This window comes from Pan troglodytes, chromosome 8 (assembly GCF_028858775.2).
Source record: "Pan troglodytes isolate AG18354 chromosome 8, NHGRI_mPanTro3-v2.0_pri, whole genome shotgun sequence".
Classification (NCBI taxonomy): Eukaryota; Metazoa; Chordata; class Mammalia; order Primates; family Hominidae; genus Pan; species Pan troglodytes.
Window position 1 is genome coordinate 108,287,167 of NC_072406.2, and position 22,147 is coordinate 108,309,313.

The 22,147-nt window shown below is 37.7% G+C and overlaps 2 protein-coding genes and 1 pseudogene across 4 annotated transcripts in view; 1 reads left to right on the top strand and 2 right to left on the bottom strand.

Moving 5' to 3' along the window:
- The window catches only part of ZNF518A (zinc finger protein 518A), a 74,722-nt gene that overhangs the window by 42,225 nt on the left and 10,350 nt on the right, over positions 1–22,147 (top strand). The window lies entirely within an intron of this gene.
- On the bottom strand, positions 17,425–18,607 carry LOC450640 (nucleophosmin-like; annotated as a pseudogene).
- BLNK (B cell linker) overlaps positions 19,956–22,147 on the bottom strand; it is an 80,238-nt gene continuing 78,046 nt past the window's right edge. For all 3 annotated transcript variants that reach the window (XM_001159266.6, XM_001159213.6, XM_009459031.5), the window contains one exon: positions 19,956–20,349. In XM_001159266.6, coding sequence (XP_001159266.1) covers positions 20,230–20,349 — 120 coding nt within the window. In that variant the 3' untranslated portion in view covers positions 19,956–20,229. The remainder of the gene's footprint in view (positions 20,350–22,147) is intronic.

Below are 22,147 nucleotides of genomic sequence, written 5' to 3' on the forward strand. Positions count from 1 at the left end.
TTAAGGGCAACATATGTGTAATGAAAAATTTTTTAAGTAGTCAAAGAAATAATGACTAGAAACTTCCCAAGTTTGGTGAAAAACATATTTTCAGAAGCTCAACATACTCCAAGTAGGATAAATGCAAAGAGATTCAAAAGTACACATGTTATTGTCAGAATGTTGAAAGACAAAAAAAAAAATCTTGAAATTATCATAAGAAAAATGATGCATGGAACCCCCAATAAGATTAATAGCTGACTTCTCCCCAAAACTAAGAAGGCTAAAGGGAAGTGGATAACATATTCAAAGTTTTGAAATAGAAACAAAACTGTCTTTCAAAATTGAAGGCAAAATGGATATTTCAAATAAGCAAAATGAGAATTCATTGGTTGCAAACCTACCTTTCAGTAAATACTAAAAGTTCTTAAGACTGAAAGCAAATGACATCAGAGAATAATTTGAATTCACAGGAAAAAAGAAAGACATTACATGAAAGTAATTAAGTATAAAAGAGAATATAATTGCATCTTTATTTTCTTTTCTCTTAAAAGGCAATCAAATAAAACATTATGCATATAATTGTATTTTGGGGCCAATAGCAGAAATGTTATAACAACACAAGGAAAGTAGATGGGAATAAAGCTATTTTGCAGTAAGGAAATGACACCAGATAGTATCTCAAATCCACGGGAAGAAGTGAAAAGAAACCATAATAGTAAATAAGAAGGCTCATATGAAAAACTCTATAAATATATACTTGTTCTTTTTAAATTACCTTTAAAAGACACAAAATTATTAATAAGTATAACAGTTTATTCTTGGGTTTGTAACATATGTAAACCTATTGTGTGTAACAATAAGGTGGGGGAGGGAACAGAGCCATATAGTAGTAAAGTTTTGATATTTCACTGGAATTAAGTTTGTATTTATCTGAAATAGATTCTGATAAAGATGTATATTGTAAGCCCTAGAGCAACCACTAAGAAAATTCCTCAAAAATAAAACATCATTAAAGGGATTAAAATTTATTTTAAAATAGCCAAAGAAAACAGTAAAGGAGAAACAAATTAACAAAAAAGGAACGAAATCAATAAAAAACAAAAGCACACTGGTAGACATAAATCCAACTATATTAATATAACATTAAATTTGAATGGATTAAACAGTCCAATCAAAAGGCAGAAATTTTCAGACTGGATAAATAAGATTCATGTGCAGTAAACTCTCCATATCTGTGGGTTCTACATCTGCAGATTCAATCAATCATGGATCAAAAATGTAGTTAGGCTTATGATGATTGTGTCTGAACATGAACAGACTTTTTTTCTTATTCCCTAAACAATACAGTATAACAACTATTTAGATAGCATTTGCATTGTATTAGGTATTATAAGTAATCTGGAGATTAAAATATACAGGAGGATATTTGTAGGTTATGTGTGAATACTATGCCATTTTACATAAGGGATTTGAACATCCATAATTTTAGTTTCCACAAGAGCTTCTAGAACCGGTCCCCCATGGAGGCTAAGAGACAACTGTTTATATTATGGAAATTGGCAACAGATACAAACCAGGGCTTTTTACAACCCCTGACCAAGAGAGCTGATTTCACCAGCACCCTCTGTGGAGATTACAGTTCTAGTTTTTGTCCCATGAATCTGAACAAATCATTCTGTCTACAGGAGCTACACTTTAGACTCAAAGATATTAATAGGTTGAAATTTTAAAAATGGAAAAACATGTTGTCTCAGTCATTTTGGGCTGCCATAACAAAATACCATAGACTGAGGGGATGAAACAACAAGAATTTATTTTCAAAAAACATTACTAACTATAAAGAGGGAAATTTTATAACAGTAAAAGTGTCAACTCATCAGGAAGCTATAACAATTTTAAACATATATGCACCTAATAACAGAACCACAAAATCCATGAAGCAAAAACTGACAGAATTGAAGGGAGAAGTAGACAAGTAAAGAATGATAGTTGGACACTTTGATACTCCACTTTGCATAAATGAATAAAATAACAACAAAAGATTGGCAAGGAAATAGAAAACTTGAACAGCACTACAAACTAGATCTACTACATCTATGAAATCCACTCCAAAACAGGAGAATAGATATGCTTTTCCAAAGAACATGGAACATTCTCCAGGATATACCATATAAAACAAGTCTCAGTGAATTTGAGAGGATGGGAATGATACAAAGTGTGTTCTCCAACCACAATAGAATTAAATTAGGACTTAAAAACGAAGGAAATTTTGAAAATTCATAAATATATGGCAATTGAACAATACTCATAAATAATCAATGAATCAAGTAACAAACTTTCTTGAGGTTAATAAAAGAAAAAACATAACCTACCAAATCTTGTGAGATGTGACTAAAGCAGTGCTTAGAGGGAAATTTATATCTGTGAGTACATTTAAAAAATAAAAAAACTTACTGCAACAGAACTGTACACTTAAAAATGGCTAAAATGGTAACTTTTATGTATACTTACCACAATAAACAAGAAGAAAGATTTCAAATTAATAGCATAACTTTATACTTTAAGGAACAAGAAAAAAAAGAGCAAAGTAAACCCAAAGCAAGCCAAAGGAAGAAAATCATAAAAATGAGATGGAAGGAAATTGCATTGAGAATAGAAAGACAATAGAGAACATTAAGGAAACCAAAATTTGGTTCTTATCAAAGGTCAACAAAATTGACAAGCTTTAGCTAGACTGGCCAAGAAAATAAGACTCAAATTACTAAAAACAGAATGAAAGAGTGGACAATACTACTGCTCTTACAAAATGAAAATGAATGTAAGGGAATACTATGAACAACTGAATGCCCAGTAGTTAGATGACCTAGATGAAATTGACAAATTCCTAGAAAGATACAAAAACTATTTTAAAAAATGGCTTAAGAGGAAATATAAAATCAGAAGAAACCTATGACGAGTAAGGTATTGAAATGATACCACAAAAATTGTAAGAAAAACCCAGGTTTAGATGGCTTCAGAATACATTAGTAAACTCTACCAAAAAAATTATAGATAATAGATAGATAGATAGATAGCAATTCTTTACAAACTTACAAAATATGGAATAGGTGTTATATATTGAATGTTTGAGTCCCCCACTCCCCCAAATGCATATGTTGGTGCTTTAACCTCCAATTAAGGTATTAGGATGTGGGGCCTTAGGGAGATACTTAAGTTTAGATGAGGTCGTGAAGATAGAGCCCTCACAATGGAATTATTGCCCTTATAAGAAGAGTAAGGGACAGCATAATTTTTTTTCTCTACCATGAGGATACAACAGGAAGTCCCCATTTGTAAGGCAGGAATTGGGGCCTCACTAGAACCCATCTATCCTGGCCGCCTGGTCTCAAACTTCCCAGCTTCCATAACTGTGGGAAATAAATGCCTGTTGTCTGAGCCACTCAGTCTATGATATTTTTGTTATAGCACCCAGAGCCGATTAAGAAATGTACACTTCCCAGCTCATTCTATGAGGCCAAAGACATCTAAAGAAAATTTCCTTATGAATATAGATGCAATAAAGACTAGTAAATCAAGCCTGGGGACATATAAAAATAAGTCACTGCAAGACATTAGTATCTGGGCCACCACTTTGTACTTGGGGCAATTCATGCCTTACATACCCACAGGATGGGTCCTGATTGCCAGCTGGGTGATGAGTAATCTGGTCCCAAAACCTCATCTTTACTTCCTGCTTTCTTGGACTACTTTAGGTACTAACTCTGTCGGTTGGGTCTTCTGGATAAGATGCTGACGTGGAGTTTGGAATGCAAGAAGTTTATTGGGCAGTAATGCTTGGGAAAATTTAAAGGAGAGGGAGGAGGATTGAGTTTAAGAAAAGCCTGCAAACCATAAGGCAGGTCTGATAACTGGAGAAAGAAAGGGGTTGGTGAGTGGAAGCCGCATTGGTTATAGAGAGTCTCAGATTGTCATGCATCTCATATACAGTCAGCCAACCCAATGGGTATTTCAGGTCAAAGTCTGTCTTTTAGAAGAGTTCCATGTTGGGCAAAAATGTAGACTGAAGGGTGCTCAGGAAGACCATATATTTGTCTTGAATCCTGAGACAGATTCTGAAAGCCCTAATAGCTAGTGGCTGTCAACCTAATTGCACTCCTTGCAGCTGAATTACAAGTATTCCCTCCCTCCCTCCCTCCCTCCCTCCCTCCCTCCCTTCCTTCCTTTCTTTCCTCCTTCCTTTCTTTTGTTTTTTAGAGACAGGTCTTACTCTATCTCTCAGGCTGGAGTGCAGTGCAATCATTGTAACCTCAAATTCCTGGGCTCAAGCAATCCTGCCTCCTGAGTAGCTAGGACTTCAGGTGCATGGCACCCTGCCTGGTTATTATTATTTTTTAAGTTTTTGTAGAGACAGGGTCTATGTTGCCCAGGCTGGTCTCAGACTCCTGGCCTCAAGTGATCCTCCTGCCTTGGCTTCCCAAAGCAGTGTTATAGATGTGAGCCACTACACTCAGCCTATAAATTTTTTCTTGAAGGGAGATCCAAGCTGTACACTTCCATGAATGCCACACTATAGGGCAATATTGAGTAGTAAAACATTTATGTAACTGGAGTCCCAGAAAAGGAGGAGAAAAGGGAGAAAAAAATATTTGAAGCAATAATAACTGAAAATTTTCCCTAAATTTTATGAAAATGATAAACCTAAAGGTCCAAGAAGCTATGTGAAGCCCAAGCGGGAAAAGCATGAAGAAAACCATCCCAAACACATCATAATCACATTTCTGGCTGAGTGCCTATAATCCCAGCATTTTGGGAGGCTGAGATGGGAGGATCACTTGAGCCAGGAGTTTCAGACTACCCTGGGAAACATAGTGAGACCTTGTTTCTACAAAAAAACAAAACAAGGGTGGGCACAGTGGCTCATGCCTGTAATCCCAACACTGGGAAGCCAAGGCAGGAAGATCACCTGAGGTCAGGAGTTTGAGACCAGCCTGACCAACATGGTGAAACTCCATCTCTACTAAAAATACAAAAATTAGCTGGGCGTGGTGGCAGACACCTGTCATCCCAGCTACTCAGGAGGCTGACGCAGGAGAATCACTTGAACCCAGGAGGCAGAGGTTGCAGTGAGCTGAGATCGTGCCACTGCATTCCAGCCTGGATGACAGAGCGAGACTCTGTCTCAAAACAAACAAACAAACAAAAAGCAATAAAAACAACTTAGCTAGGTGTAGTTGTGCATGCCTGTAGTCCCAGCTACTTCAGTGGCTGCAGTGGGAGGATACTTGAGCCCATGAGGTTGAGGCTGCAGTGAGCCATGATCATGCCACACTGCACTCCAGCCAGGGCAACAGAGTGAGTCTCTGTCTCAAAAAAAAAAAAAAAAAAAAATCACATTTCTGAAAGCAAGTTATAAAAAATTTAACAGAAGCCAGAGGAAGAAAGTACACATATGTGTTGAGAAACAAAGATAAGAATTACTGCAGACTTACATCAGAAACTATGCAATCCAGAAGATAGTGGAATGATATTTTTAAAATATTGAAGGGAAAAATAAGTCATCCTAGAATTCTATATCTAGTGAAATCATCTTTCAAGAATGAAGACAAAACAAATACAGTTTAACATAAGAGAAATCTGAGATAATTCAGCACAACTGTGCTACCTTAAATATTAAGAGAAATTTTTTAGATAGAAGAAAAATGGTATCTTATCTACACAAAGGAATTAAGAGCACTGGACTTTTCCCTCATTGTTTAATTTCTTTTAAAGAAAATCACTGAAAGCAAAAATAATAACATATTATAGGATTTATTACATGTAGAAGTAAAATGTTTGACAACAGTAGCACAAATGCAGGGAAGGGGAAATGGAGGAGTACTGTTGTATTTGAAGATAGACTGTGATAAGTCACATATGTGTATTGTATAGCCTAGAGGAACCATTGTAAAAAACATGTAATTACTAAGAGAATATTGAAGATAAAATAGATTTTAAAACCTCAAGCCAACAGAAGGCACAAAATGGAAAACAAAAACTGGTGGGAAAATATAGAAAACAGAGATGGCAGCTTTAAACCCAATTATATCAATGTTATAAACACTCCAATTAAAAGGCAGAAATTTGTCAGGATAAAAAAATGTAGACCAGAAAAAAATGATACTAGGGATAAAAAGAAATACCTCAATGATAAAGAGTTCCATTCATTAAGAAGACATAGCTCTCCTAAAAGTCTATGCATATAATACCAAAGCTTCTAAATACCTGAAGTAAAAGCGACAGAACTATAGAGAGAAATTGACAAATGTACAATTATAGTTAGCTATTCCAATACTCCTCTCTCAGTAATTGATAGAACAACTAGGCAAAAAGAAATCAGTAATGACATAGAAGACTAGAGCCATATTATCAGTCAACTTGAACTAAATGATTTTACAGAACATTCCATCTGACATTAGCAGACTATGCCTTCTTCACAAGTCCATGTAGAACATCCACTAAATTTATTTCAATAAATTTAAAAGGATTGAATTCATGCAGAGTATGTTATATCCTTAACACAGAATTCAATTAGAAATCAATCTCAGAACAATCCTTGGAAAATTCCTGAATACATGGAAATTAAACAGCCCTTTTATGATTAACCCATGAGTTAAAGAAGAAGTCACAGGGGAAATTTAGAAATATTTTTAAGCGAATGAAATTGAGAAATCTATATTACAATTCATTGAATGTTACTAAACCAGTGTTTGGAGGGACATTTTAAGCTTCAAAAACTTGTATTAGAAAACAATAAAGGTTTATAGTCAATTATGTAAGCTTCCATCTTAAGAAAGTATGTAAAGAAGAGCAAATTAAACCCAAAATGAGCAGAAGAAAGGAAATAATAACATTATTTATGGTAATCAATGAGTAGAAAACAGACAAACAATAGGGAAAATTAATGAAATGAAAACTTGGTTCTTTGCAAAGGTCAATAAAATTGATAAACTTTTAGCTAGATGAATCGAGAAAAATGTTAAAGAGGGGACATTACTACAGATCTGACATATCTTAAAAGCATTATATTAGAATATATATTAGACTACGTTATACAAATAAATTTGGTATCCTAGTTGAAATGGACAAATTCCTTGAGAGACAAATTAACAAAACAAAAATAGAAAATCACAATAGCCTATATCTATTAAAAAATTGAAATCATAATTGAAAACCTTCACACAAAGAAAGCTCCAGCCCAGATGGCTTCATTGGTGAACTCTATCAAATGTATTAGGAATAAATAATATCAATGCTGCACAAATTCTTTCAAAAAATAGGGGAATATTTTTATGTCATTTTATGAGTCCAGCACTATCCTGATACTAAAATTTGATGAAGACATTGTAAATAAAGAAAACTACAGACCAGTGTTCCCTATGGATGTCTATGTTAAAATCCTTAATGTATTAGCATTAAAAACCCAGCAATATATAAAATGGATACTGTATGTTAAATAGGGTTTACTGCAGGCAAGAAAAATAAAATATTCACAATACATATGTCTGTCAAGGGACTTATGTCTAGAAAATATAACATTTTTACCATTTAATAAAAAGACAACCTAATTTTTAAAATAGACGAACAGATTCCTCAAAAAAGAGGATATATGGGCACATGAAAAGATACTCAGTATCATTAATCATCAAAAAATTGCTAATTAAAGCCACAATAAGATACTACTACACAGCTAGTAGAATGGCTAAAATTAAAACTGACAATATCAAGTACTGATTAGGGTGTGAAGCAACTGAACTCTCATACATTGCTGATGTCCCCATAGAGTTTATCCAAAGTACACCCACTTTATAAACATTTTGGCAGTTTCTTATAAACATGTACTTTCTATGTGACCCAGGATTATACTCCTAGATATTTTTTCTAAGAGGAATGAAAACACAGAAACTTCCACACAAAACCCTAACATACATACTGACAGACATACAGCAGGCTCAATAAATGTTCACTGGTTGAATGAAAAAATAACACTTTTGAATCTTTTACAATTCTTCTTCTTCTTCCTTTTCTTCTTCCTCCTCCTCCTCCTCTCCTCCTTCTCTTTCTCCTTCTCCTCCTCCTCCTTCTTCTTCTTTTCTTCTTCTTCCTTTCTTTCATTTTTTTTTTTGACATGGAGTCTCGCTCTCTAGCTCAGGCTGGAGTGCAGTGGCACAACCTCGGCTCACTGCAACCTCTGCCTCCTGGGTTCAAGCGATTCTCCTTATTTGGCCTCCTGAGTACCTGGGATTACAGGCAACTGCCATCACGCCTGGCTGATTTTTTGTATTTTTTAGTAGAGAGAGGGTTTCACCCTGTTGGCCAGGTTGATCTCAAACTCCTGACCTCAGGTGATCTGCCTGTCTTGGCCTCCCAAAATGCTGGGGTTACAGGCATGAACCACAGCTCCAGCCTCTTTTTTTTTTTTTTTTTTTTTTTTAATAGAGATGAAGTGTTGCTATGTTGCTAAGCCTGGTCTCAAATTCCTGAATTCAAGTGATCCTCTGCCTTAGCCTCCCAAAGTGCTATAATTACAGGTGTGAGCCACTGTACCCAGCCTTGAGCTTTCACAATTTTTTCATCTTTTTTTTATATATATACTTTAAGTTCTAGGGTACATGTGCACAACGTGCAGGTTTGTTACATATGTATACATGTGCCATGTTGGTTTGCTGCACCCATTAACTCGTCATTTACATTAGGTATTTCTCCTAATGCTATCCCTCCCTCCTCCCCCCACCCCACAATAGGCCCCAGTGTGTGATGTTCCCTGCCTGTGTCCAAGTGTTCTCATTGTTCACTTCCCACCTATGAGTGAGAACATGCAGTGTTAGGTTTTCTGTCCTTGCGATAGTTTGCTCAGAATGATGGTTTCCATCTTCATCCATGTCCCTACAAAGGACATGAACTCATCCTTTTTTATGGCTGCATAGTATTCCATGGTGTATATGTGCCACATTTTCTTAATCCAGTCTATCACTGATGGACATTTGGGTTGGTTCCACGTCTTTGCTATTGTGAATAGTGCCGCAATAAACATACATGTGCATGTGTCTTTATAGCAGCATGATTTATAATTCTTTGGGTATATACCCAGTAATGGGATGGCTGGGACAAATGGTATTTCTAGTTCTAGATCCTTGAGGAATCGCCACACTGTCTTCCACAATGGTTGAACTAGTTTACAGTCCCACCAACAGTGTAAAAGTGTTCCTATTTCTCCACATCCTCTCCAGCACCTGTTGTTTCCTGACTTTTTAATGATTGCCATTCTAACTGGTGTAAGATGGTATCTCATTGTGGTTTTGATTTGCATTTCTCTGATGGCCAGTGATGATGAGCACTTTTTCATGTGTCTGTTGGCTGCATAAAAGTCTTCTTTTGAAAAGTGTCTATTCATATCCTTCACCCACTTTTTGATGGGTTTGTTTGACTTTTTCTTGTAAATTTGTTTAAGTTCTTTGTAGACTCTGGATATTAGCCCTTTGTCAGATGGATAGATTGCAAAAGTTTTCTCCCATTCTGTAGGTTGCCTGTTCACTCTGATGGTAGTTTCTTTTGCTGTGCAGAAGCTCTTTAGTTTAATTAGATCCCATTTGTCAATTTTGGCTTTTGTTGCCATTGCTTTTGGTGTTTTAGTCATGAAGTCCTTGCCCATGCCTATGTCCTGAATGGTATTGCCTAGGTTTTCTTCTAGGGTTTTTATGGTTTTAGGTCTAACATGTAAGTCTTTAGTCCATCTTGAATTAATTTTTGTATAAGGTGTAAGGAAGGGATCCAGTTTCAGCTTTCTATATATGGCTCGCCAGTTTTCCCAGCACCATTAATTAGGGAATCCTTTCCCCATTTCTTGTTTTTGTCAGGTGTGTCAAAGATCACATGGTTGTAGATGTGTGGTGTTATTTCTGAGGCCTCTGTTCTGTTCCATTGGTCTATCTGTTTTGGTACCAGTACCATTCTGTTTTGGTTACTGTAGTCTTGTAGTATAGTTTGAAGTCAGGTAGCGTGATGCCTCCAGCTTTGTTCTTTTTGATTAGGATTGTCTTGGCAATGCGGGCTCTTTTTTGGTTCCATGTGAACTTTAAAATAGTTTTTCCAGTTCTGTGAAGAAAGTCACTGGTAGCTTGATTGGGATGGCATTGAATCTATAAATTACCTTGGGTAGTATGGCCATTTTCATGATATTGATTCTTCCTCTCCGTGAGCATGGAATGTTCTTCCATTTGTTTGTGTCCTCTTTTATTTCGTTGAGCAGTGGTTTGTAGTTCTCCTTGAAGAGGTCCTTCACATCCCTTGTAAGTTGGATTCCTAGGTATTTTCTTCTCTTTGAAGCAATTGTGAATGGGAGTTCACTCATGATTTGCCTCTCTGTCTGTTATTGGTGTATAGGAATGCTTGTGATTTTTGCACATTGATTTTGTATCCTGAGACATTGCTGAAGTTGCTTATCAGCTTAAGGAGATTTGGGGCTGATACAACGGGGTTTTCTAGATATACAATAATGTCACCTGCAAACAGGGACAGTTAGACTTCCTCATTTCCTAATTGAATACCCTTTATTTCTTTGCCTTGCCTGATTGCCCTGGCCAGAACTTCCAACACTATGTTGAATAAGAGTGGTGAGAAAGAGGGCATCCCTGTCTTGTGCCAGTTTTCAAAGGGAATGCTTCCAGTTTTTGCCCATTCAGTATGATGGTGGCTGTGGGCTTGTCATAAATAGCTCTTATTATTTTGAGATATGTTCCATCAATACCTAGTTTATTGAGAGTTTTTAGCATGAAGGCTGTTGAATTTTGTTGCAGGCCTTTTCTGCATCTATTGAGATAATCATGTGATTTTTGTCTTCTGTTTATGTGATGGATTATGTTTGCTGATTTGCATATGTTGAACCAGCCTTGCATCCCACGTATGAAGCCAACTTGATCATGGTGGATAAGCTTTTTGATGTGCTGCTGGATTCGGTTTGCCAGTATTTTATTGAGGATTTTTGCATCGATATTCATCAAGGCTATTGCTCTAAAATTCTTTTTGTTGTGTCTCTGCCAGGCTTTGGTATCAGGATGATGCTGGCCTCATAAAAAGTGTTATGGAGGATTCCCTCTTTTTCTATTGATTGGAATAGTTTCAGAAGGAATGGTACCACCTCCTGTTTGTACCTCTGGTAGAATTTGGCTGTGAATCTGTCTGGTCCTGGACTTCTTTTGGTTGGTAGGCTATTAATTATTGCCTCAATTTCAGAGCCTGTTATTTGTCTATTCAGGGATTCACTTCTTCCTGATTTAGTCTTGGGAGGGTATATGTGTCCAGGAATTTATCCATTTCTTCTAGATTTTCTAGTTTATTTGTGTAGAGGTGTTTATAGTATTCTCTGACGGTACTTTCTGTTTCTGTGGGATCGGTGGTGATATCCCCTTTATCATTTTTTATTGCATCTGTTTGATTCTTCTCTGTTCTTTATTAGTCTTGCTAGTGTTCTATCAATTTTGTTGATCTTTTCAAAAAAACAGCTCCTGGATTCATTGATTCTTTGAAGGTTTTTTTGTGTCTCTAACTCCTTCAGTTCTGCTCTGATCTTAGTTATTTCTTGCCTTCTGCTAGCTTTTGAATGTGTTTGCTCTTGCTTCTCTAGCTCTTTTAATTGTGATGTTAGGGTGTCAATTTTAGATCTTTCCTGCTTTCTCTTGTGGGCATTTAGTGCTATAAATTTCCCTCTACGCACTGCTTTAAATGTGTCACAGAGATTCTGGTACTTTGTGTCTTTGTTCTCATTCATTTCAAAGAACATCTTCATTTCTGCCTTCATTTTGTTATTTACCCAGTGGTCATTCAGGAGCAGGTTGTTCAGTTTCCATGTAGTTGAGCGGTTTTGAGTGAGTTTCTTAATCCTGAGTTCTAATTTGATTGCACTGTGATCTGAGAGACAGTTTGTTGTGATTTCTGTTCTTCTGCATTTGCTGAGGAGTGCTTTACTTCCAACTATGTGGTCAATTTTGGAATAAGTGCAATGTGGTGATGAGAATAATGTATATTCTGTTGATTTGGGGTGGAGAGTTCTATAGGTGTCTATTAGGTCTGCTTGGTGCAGAGCTGAGTTCAAGTCCTGGAGATCATTGTTAACCTTCTGTCTCGTTGATCTGTCTAATATTGACAATGGGGTGTTAAATTCTCCCATTATTATTGTTGGGTATCTAAATCTCTTTGTAGGTCTTTAAGGACTTGCTTTATGAATCTGGGTGCTCCTGTATTGGGTGCATATAGATTTAGGATAGTTAGCTCTTCTTGTTGAATTCATCCCTTTACCATTATTTAATGGCCTTTTTTGTCTCTTTTGATCTTTGTTGGTTTAAAGTCTGTTTTATCAGACTAGGATTGCATTTTTTGCTTTCCATTTGCTTGGTAGGTCTTCCTCCATCCCTTTATTTTGAGCCTATGTGTGTCTCTGCACATGAGATGGGTCTCCTGAATACAGCACACTCATGGGTCTTGACTCTTTATCCAATTTGCCAGTCTGTGTCTTTTAATTGGGGCATTTAGCCCATTTACATTTAAGGTTAATATTGTTATGTGTGAATTTGATCCTGTCATTATGATGTTAGCTGGTTATTTTGCCCGTTAATTGATGCAGTTTCTTCCTAGCATCTATGGTCTTTACAATTTAGCATGTTTTTGCAGTGGCTGGTACTGGTTGTTCCTTTCCATGTTTAGTGCTTCCTTCAGGAGCTCTTGTAAGGCAGGGCTGGTGGTGACAAAATCTCTCAGCATGTGCTTGTCTGTAAAGGATTTTATTTCTCCTTCACTTATGAAGCTTAGTTTGGCTGGATATGAAATTCTGGGTTGAAAATTATTTTCTTTAAGAATGTTGAATATCGACCCCCACTCTCTTCTGGCTTGTAGAGTTTCTGCTGAGAGATCTGCTGTTAGTCTGATGGGCATCCCTTTGTGGGTAACCCGACCTTTCTCTCTGGCTGCCCTTAACATTTTTTCCTTCATTTCAACCTTGGTGAATCTGACAATTATGTGTCTTGGGGTTGCTCTTCTTGAGGAGTATCTTTGTGGCATTCCGTGTATTTCCTGAATTTGAATGTTGGCCTGCCTTGCTAGGTTGGGGAAGTTCTCCTGGATAATATCCTAAAGAGTGTCTTCCAGCTAGGTTCCATTCTCCCTGTCACTTTCAGGTACACCAATCAAACGTAGATTTGGTCTTTTCACATAGTCCCATATTTCTTAGAGGCTTTGTTCATTTCTTTATCCTCTTTTTTCTCTAAACTTCTCTTCGCACTTCATTTCATTAATTTCATCTTCAATCACTGATACCCTTTCTTCCCTTGATCAAATCAGCTGCTGAAGCCTGTTCATGCATCACGTAGTTCTCGTGCCATGGTTTTCAGCTCCATCAGGTCATTTAAGGTCTTCTCTACACTGTTTATTCTAGTTAGCCATTCGTCTAATCTTTTTTCAAGGTTTTTAGCTTCCTTGTGATGGGTTTGAACATCCTCCTTTAGCTTGGAGTAGTTTTTATTACTGACCTTCTGAAGCCTACTTCTGTCAGTTCATCAAAGTCATTCTCTGTCCAGCTTTGTTCCGTTGCTGGCGAGGAGAGGAGCTGCAATCCTTTGGAGGAGAAGAGGCACTCTGGCTTTCAAAATTTTCAGCTTTTCTGCTCTGGTTTCTCCCCATCTTTGTGGTTTTATCTACCTTTGGTCTTTGATGATGGTGACCTACAGATGGGGTTTTGGTGTGGATGTTCTTTTTGTTGATGCTGATGCTATTCCTTTCTGTTTGTTATTTTCCTTGAACAGTCAGTCCCCTCAGCTGCTGGTCTGCTGGAGTTTGCTGGAGGTCCACTCCAGACCCTCTTTGCCTGGGTATCACCAGCAGAGGCTGCAGAACAGCAAATATTGCTGCCTGATCCTTCCTCTGGAAGCTTCGTCTCAGATGGGCACCCAGCTGTATGAGGTGTCAGTCGGCTCCTACTGGGAGGTGTCTCCCAGTTAGGCTACACAGGGGGGGACGTTTAAGTCTGCAGAAGTTTCTGCTGCCTTTTGTTCAGCTATGCCCTGCCCCCAGGGGTGGAGTCTACAGAGGCAGGCAGGCCTCCTTGAGCTGCAGTGGGCCCCACCCAGTTCGAGCTTCCAGGCTGCTTCATTTACCTATTCAAGCCTCAGCAATGGCAGACGCCTCTCCCCCAGCCAGGCTGCTGCCTTGCAGTTCAATCTCAGACTGCTGCACTAGCAGTGAGCAAGGCTTCGTGGGCGTGGGACCTGCTGAGCCAGGCGCCGGATATAATCTCCTGGTGTTCCATTTGCTAAGACCATTGGAAAAGTGCACTATTTGGATGGCAGTGTCCCGATTTTCCTGGTACAGTCTGTCACAGCTTCCCTTGGCTAGGAAAGGGAAATCCCCTGACCCCTTGTACTTCCTGGGTGAGGCAATGCCCCACCCTGCTTTGGCTCGCCCTCCATGGGCTGCACTCCAACCAGTCACAGTGAGATGAACCAGGTACCTCAATTGGAAATGCAGAAATCACCTGTCTTCTGCATCGATCACACTGGGAGCTGTAGACCGGAGCTGTTACTATTCAGCCATCTTGGAATGAACCAGCTTTTACAATTTTTAATATGCTCATGGAACAATAACATAAAGTAGGTTGCTTTTTTTTTTTTTTTTTTGATGGAGTCTCTCTCTGTCATCAGACTGGAGTGCAGTGGCACAATCTTGGCTCACTGCAACCTTCGCCTCCTGGGTTCAACTGATTCTTCTGCCTCAGCCTCCTGAGTAGCTGGGACTACAGGCATGTACCACCATGCCCAGCTAATTTTTGTATTTGTAGTAGAGACGGGGTTTCACCATGTTGGCCAAGATGGTCTTGATCTCTTGACCTCATGATTCGCCCGCCTTGGCCTCCCAAAGTGCTGGGATTACAGGTGTGAGCCACTGCGCCTGGCCTAGGTTGCATTATTATCTTCATTTTACAAATAGAGAAACCAAAACAAATAACTTTCCCAAGTTCACACAATCTGTTATTGGTAAAGCTGGGATTAGAATTATTGCAACTTACACCAAATAACTTGCGCTAAACCATAGCAATATCCTTCTTGTCTAATGGAGGAGTTACTTTTAGGGTCATTCACATATTTAGTAGAATAATATGTCCATCTTGATGCATCAAAGGTTAAGAAAAATGTTGAGTCCTTAGTCTTGGATGTTTGGCTCTTTTGTCCATGGATAGGCCCCAGAGGCCCAGGAATCTCATGATATTTGATGTGAGTTTCTGTGTATATACATAAATGAATTTTTCCTCAGGCCAAAGACCCATAGTTCTCATCAGATTCTCAAAGAATTTTGTAACTACTAAAAGATTAAGAACCACAGATGTAGAGAAAATATTTGAGATTTTCCTAATACACAATTATAATTACTAAGTGTTCTAAAATATTTATAGATGGGTTCATTTAAAGAGTTATCCACAGATCACTTTTTATGTCTGCAAAGAAGATTTTGGTTAGGGGACTAGGAGGTAATGTTTATCAGGCACAACTAGCTTACTTTAGCTCTTGAATCGTTACTGGAAAAATATTGTTTACCCTTACCTAGAAATAGAGGCTGAGTTATATGGTGTCTTAAGACCATTTTGAAGGAGAGGAATTCAGTCTTTTTAAGAACATGTCTCAGGTAGTGCTGGTTTTGCCTCACATCGCTGAATTCTGTTCTCTAGGACTTTCTTTTAGGCAAGACTATCCCAGCTACTACAGTAAGAGTAGTTTAGCTCCCAGAGTGCAAGGTCTCCAAACCATTGCCCTGGCTAACTGATGATAACACAATCAGGCTTGTGCTGGACACAGGCGTAGCTTTTTCATGTCTATTGTCCTTTTGAACAAACTTGAAAATCTTTCCTACTACCATAGCTGCAATCTACTTTGCAACAGAAGACAAGAACTGGGGTGTGGTTTTTTTCCTTCTTCAGCTGCTACACATGTACTTCTTGACTAGTGTCTCCTATTCCACCACCTAGCTTGCCTGAAAATTTCTTTATGCAAAACCATTTGTTTGTCAGCCATTGAGACATTGAGATCACAGACAGGTGTTTTGAAATTTCTTATTTGTTTATTTTGAGACAGTCTCACTCTGTGGCCCAGGCCAGAGTGCAGTGGCATGATCTTGGCTCACTACAACCTCCGCCTCCCAGGTTCAAGTGATTCTCATGCCTCAGCCTCCTGAGTAGTAGCTGAAATTACAGGTGAGTGCCACCATGCCCAGTTAATTTTTTCTAGTTTTAGTAGAGATGGGGTTTCCCTGTGTTGACCAGGTTGGTCTTGAACTCCTGGCCTCAAGTGATCCACCTGCTTCAGCCTGCCAAACTACTGTGATTATAGGTGTAAGCCACCATGCCCAGCCTCTTAAAGACTTTTCTAATCTCATCAAGAATACCACCTGCAGAGGTGGGCTTTAGAGAAGCAGGTGGGATCACCCTCAGTGGACTCTTCTGCAAGATGAGGGAAAAGACTGGCATGTTGGATTGGGTAGTTCTCCCAGCTTTGGGGAGGAGTAGAGCCCTTAGCAGAGAATGGCTTATCTCTCAGAAATTCTCCCAGCCTCTGCTCCAAGAAATCCACCACGCAGTACTATATGTCAACCAACTGAGGATTAGTATAATCTTAACAGCTATGCTATTACCTAGCTGGAGTAGGACACTTGGAGGAGGAGAGGAAGAATGAGGCAGAAGAGGTTGTTATAGAGCCAGGGTTGCTGTGGTAGCAGTGGGAATTAATGAGGATTTACTTAAATAGAAAATAATTCCATGTAACACTGAGGAAAACTGAAGCTAGAGAGCTGATGCCACATACTACAAACAGATGCTTTGCTTTACCAAAAAATTACCCCAGTTTCCCAGTTTAAATTGTGAGTCATCCTTTCTAGTACATTCAAAATGATTCAATGGTTTTCCTAAAAGGAGAAAAAAAACCTTTCCATACAAAATTTCCCAAACCCCTATATACCTGAATGTAAAAAATGCATATAAATTTTATTAGGTTTCTATGGCCGCCACAATAAACTGGGTGGCTTAAAAAGCCAGAAATTTATTGTCTTCAAGTACCGGACACTCGAAGTCCAAAATCAAGGTGCCATCAGGGCCATGCTCCCTCTAAAACCCGGAGGGAAGTCTGTTCTTGCCTCTTCCTAGCTTCTGATGGTTTGCAGGCAATCTTTGGTGCTCCCAGGCCTACAGATGCATCACTCCAGTCCCTCATCTTCATGTCGTAATCTTTTTTTTTTCAATAGAAACCATGCTACTTTATTAAAATGCCAAGTTTTAGTTCACATGTATATTTTTGTCTCCCCACCATTTCCATGTTCTGACCACTGCTACTACTATGTCCTATCATAACATTCCATACATATTTAAAACCAAGCAAAGGGTGAAGTTCCATCTTTAATAATGAAACAGGCATTTTGGACAACACATTCTTGGCAATGGAACCTGGACAACATTTATTAAACACAGTAGGGAAAGTTCTCACTCTGCATTATAGAAAGGACAGCCAGATATTGACTGTTACAGAAATGAAATAAGATGGAAAAATGTTAACAAATTGTTTAAACTATTTTCTTAAAGAGACTTCCTCCACTGCCAGGATCTTGAATAGCCTCCTGGTCAGTTGTCCGGAAGCAATTCTTCACATAATTGATGAACTTGGCTTCCACTTTGGGAAGAGAACCACCTTTTTCTATACTTGCTTGCATTTTTGATTTAATGTCTTCTACAGAACTAGGCCCTTTTGGTGTTTTACGAGTTTTTTCCTGTTTTTTGAAGGATTCTTGTCCTTTTGATCTTGGTGTTGATGATGGGTTTGAGTGTTTTCCATTCTGATTTGACTTTTGTGCATTTTTGGCTGGAGTATGTAGATTTCTTCAATGGTGCTTTTTCTTCAGTTTCCTCATCATCAAAATCATCATCATCATCATCATCATCATCATCTTCATCAGCAGCAAGTTTTACTTTTATTCTCTGGAATCTTGCTACCACCTCCAGGGACAGATCACTTTCCAGATATCCTTAAGAGTTTCACATCCTCCTCCTCTTCATCTTCTGACTCTGCATCTTCCTCCACAGCTACTAAATGCTGTCCACTAATATGCACTGGCCCTGAACCACACTTCAACAATAAAAGCACTGGTGGTGTTATTTCAAAGACCCCAAGGGAAACTGTTGGCTGTACAGACATTTTCAAAGTTGCCAGTGTTACTTTAATTGGACTGCCTTCATAATTCATTGCCTCTGCTTCAACAATATGCAATTCATCCTTTGCACCAGCCCCTAAACTGACCATTCTTAAGGATAACTGGTGCTCATTTTCATCATTATCCACCTTAAAGTGATAATCTTTGTCAGCCTTTAGTTCACAACTAAAAAGATAGTTCTGGGCCTCAGGGGGCTCATGTCCATGTCCATCGAATCTTCCATCAGGTGGCGGCACACACTTAGGTGGGAGAGAAAGCAGATGGAGATAAACGACCACTGCTCAAGAGAACAGCCATACAGGATGGAATCACACCAGTAGTATTCTTCCTGTGTGTCTCTTCATATAGTCTTCTCTCTGTGCCTGCATCCAAATTTCCTAATTTTATAAGGACACCAGCCATTGTATTAAGGCCCACCCTACTGACCTCATCTTACCTTGACTACATCTGTAAAGACCTCATTCCCAAATAAGGTCACATTCTGAGATATGTGGCCTTATGGATTAGGACTTCAACATATCTTTTTGAGGGGACCACAATTCAATCTGTAACATAGGTGGCAATTATGAAAGTTTATGACATTTAAATATGCAATTATCTTTAGAAGTGAGTCATGAGTTACCCTGAAATTATTACCTTCTGGCCTTTCAACATACTTTCATAGATTGCTATCTTATGCAGTGGCCAAGTGTGTTCCCCATTTAATTATTAGACTTAATTAGCTGCTTTATCACTTCACTGCTGTCTGAAGTACACAGTAGAAATATATGACAAAGTATGATACATTTCTGGGATGATCTAAGACCTTGGACCTGATTCTCCACGATGGTATCTCTTTTATTCCTTGGTGTTCACCAATGTCTGCTTTTCTGCTCTTGTTTTGTGGGATATTTCTCTAGGAACTGGCTTTTAGTCTAGCTTTGCTGTCATTCCACTTTGAAACTTGATATGGTTTGGCTGTGTCCTCACCCAAATCTCATCTTGAATTGTAGCTCCCATAATCCCCACGTGCCATGGGAGGGACCTGGTGGGAGGTAACTGAATCATGGGGGCAGGTTTTCCCATGTTGTTGTGATGGTGAGTAAGTCTCATGAGATCTGATGGTTTTATAAAGGGCAGTTCCCCTGCACATGCTCTCTTGCCTGCCACCATGTAAAACATGCCTTTGCTTCTTCTTCACCTTCTGCCATGATTGTGAGGCCTCCCCAGCCATGTGGAACTGTGAGTCCATTAAACCTCTTTTTTTTTTTTTTTTTTTTTTTGTAAATCACCCAGTCTCGAGTATGTCTTTATTAGCAGCGTGATAATGGACTAATACAAACCTCATATCAAGTTTAGGTTCTATTTGATAGACATGTAGATCAAAGAGGGTATAATTATATTTAGTAAGCAAAACTAACAGCATAATCCTAGACAAGAACTTATAGAAAGTTCATATCCATATATATATCCCATGGTTGAGAGTGCTCACAAAAAGGAACCATTACATCCTTCTTGCCTATACTTACAGATATCATACATTACCTTTAATACCATATTTTCTACAAATTAAAATTTTAACCAAGACTTAATTGTCAAGCATTGGCAGTGGAGAGCCCAGCTACATTAGTGTACCAATGATCATTGTGGAGGTTTAAATTTCCAGCCACTTTGTTTTACGCAAGAGCATTATTTTCTTATTTTGATAATATACTTTACACTTATTTTTAAAAATAAAAATATTTATTTGGAAAATATTAGTAGCATGATAACTCAACCTCACCAGATATTAACAGTTCATCAGGTCAGGCAATAGGTAGAACAAGTCCACATGAGCTTCTTAAAAAGAAATGGATGACCACTTCAATAGCTGACTCCATCTTCCATTTTATTACTGGATGATTCATAATCCAAAATATGAAGTTTTGGGACTTTTTCTCAAAAGGAGAAACTTTGGGAAAGTGTCTGAAGCAATGGTATTGATCTTTTTTTTTCCCTTTATGAAACTTTAACTGCATACTTCAGTCTGGTGGAATCTTTTGTGTTATTCTGACTGTCAATAAGAACCAAAGGACTATGTTGATGATTCTTGATGATTTCAGCAACACTTCCAAAGTACTAGAGGAAGAAAACATAGATGAATTATACATTGGCATTTGTGTTAAATTTGAGCTCCACTCCTCCCATCTTCTCTCATTCTCAAGTTAGTAAAAGTTATTACACCCCAGCTGACATTCTGCACAAAAAAATCTAGTTTAACAAAGGCTGTAACCTTCAAGGTGGCAGACCTTGGACTTTGCTGTATTAAGTACGAAGAAAAACACACTGACAGCCTCAATTAGCATAGCTACTTAGAGAGATTACTTCACTGAGTTATGATAAAATATTATAGTATATTGCTTTTTATTTACCGTTAAATGTAAAACTATCATACAACGCATTTTTCTACATTCTTTACAAAACATACATCATCTCTTACTTTGCACAAGTCTCAGATACAAGAATTGATGTAATAAATTAACCTTAGAAATTTAGTACAAGGAAATAGTCATCTCCTAAACAAAATTATGTTTTGTTTTCTTTTTTAAACAAATAAAGAAAGCTTTATAAACCTTCATATTTCCATTTTTACTTGGTTCCTGGTAAGCTTAGAGTTAATTTAGTGCCTAATTAATAATGAAATTTCATGCTAGGCTCTCTCCATACATACTTATTTTTCCAAATTTTGATCCTTGTTGTCTATGGGTTTTAATTTAAAATTATCACAAATTTTGTTCTGGAAAATAATTAAAGTTTTGAAGGAAAGATAAAAACAAATGTAACACAGATCATGAAATTAAATTCATTGAGTATACAAAAGTGCTACAAGTTCACACTCATTAAATGTATTTAGAATCACTTTTTAAAAGTGGTGATTGTTTTACAACAGTGCCATGAGTTTAGCAGTTACTATCAATTGATTTTATTTTCTCGATTTTTTAGATAAAGACAAACATCCACAGTAAAATTTTTAAGTGTTTATTAATTGTTTGGATGACTTCCAAGTATCTACATATTGAATAAAGTAAAATATTCAGAATATTGGCCAACATTTCCAAATGAAATACCAGTTGTCTTTTAGATAATTGGCTAGCTGAATATTCAGTCAGGGAGAGAGGTAAGAGACAGGGACTTTCAAATACCTTTAGTCTTTATTCTTTACTTCCTATTCAATCATTCAGCCATCTTGCAATTGCCAAAGTAATTCTTTCATTATAAATCCCATTAAACATTCATTCTGCTTGTTTGGCATAATATGTTGCTAAACCAAATGCAGTTGAAAGTTAAAGTTATGGACTCAAGGGCCAGAAAACGAAATAGCACAATCTCTTTGAAGTGGATTACAAGGGAAAAAGTGTGTCCTGAACCTAGGAAGCATAGGAGAGGATTGCTGTACTTACACAAACAAATATCTCATTCCGTTCCTCTAGTCCCTGAATATTTGTGAGTATTGCCTTGTTGTGGTGTTCGGGGATTGAAGTGTGTGCAGTAGGGAGTTGAGCTGAGTTGAAACATTTGAAGTAGGGAATGAAGTTGAAGAATATTTGTGATTTAATTTAAAAAAGAATTGGGCATAACATAGTTACAGCTTCCCCTCACTCTCCTTTTTTTCTGTTTTTATTAATTCAGTGTATTTGAGACAGATACATTCAGTGTATTTGTGGACAGAAAAACAACGTATTGGCCACTAAGATAAAGCAGACAGTTGTCAAACTGTAAAATTACTCAATATTGTATCACACAGTGCCAAAATAGCTGCATAAACAGTTGAATAGCTAATGAATTGGTTACTTTTTCTAGCCATGTACACACAAATACACACAGACTTTCAAAAAAACTCCACATGATTGACATCATGTAACCAACACTTTAATTT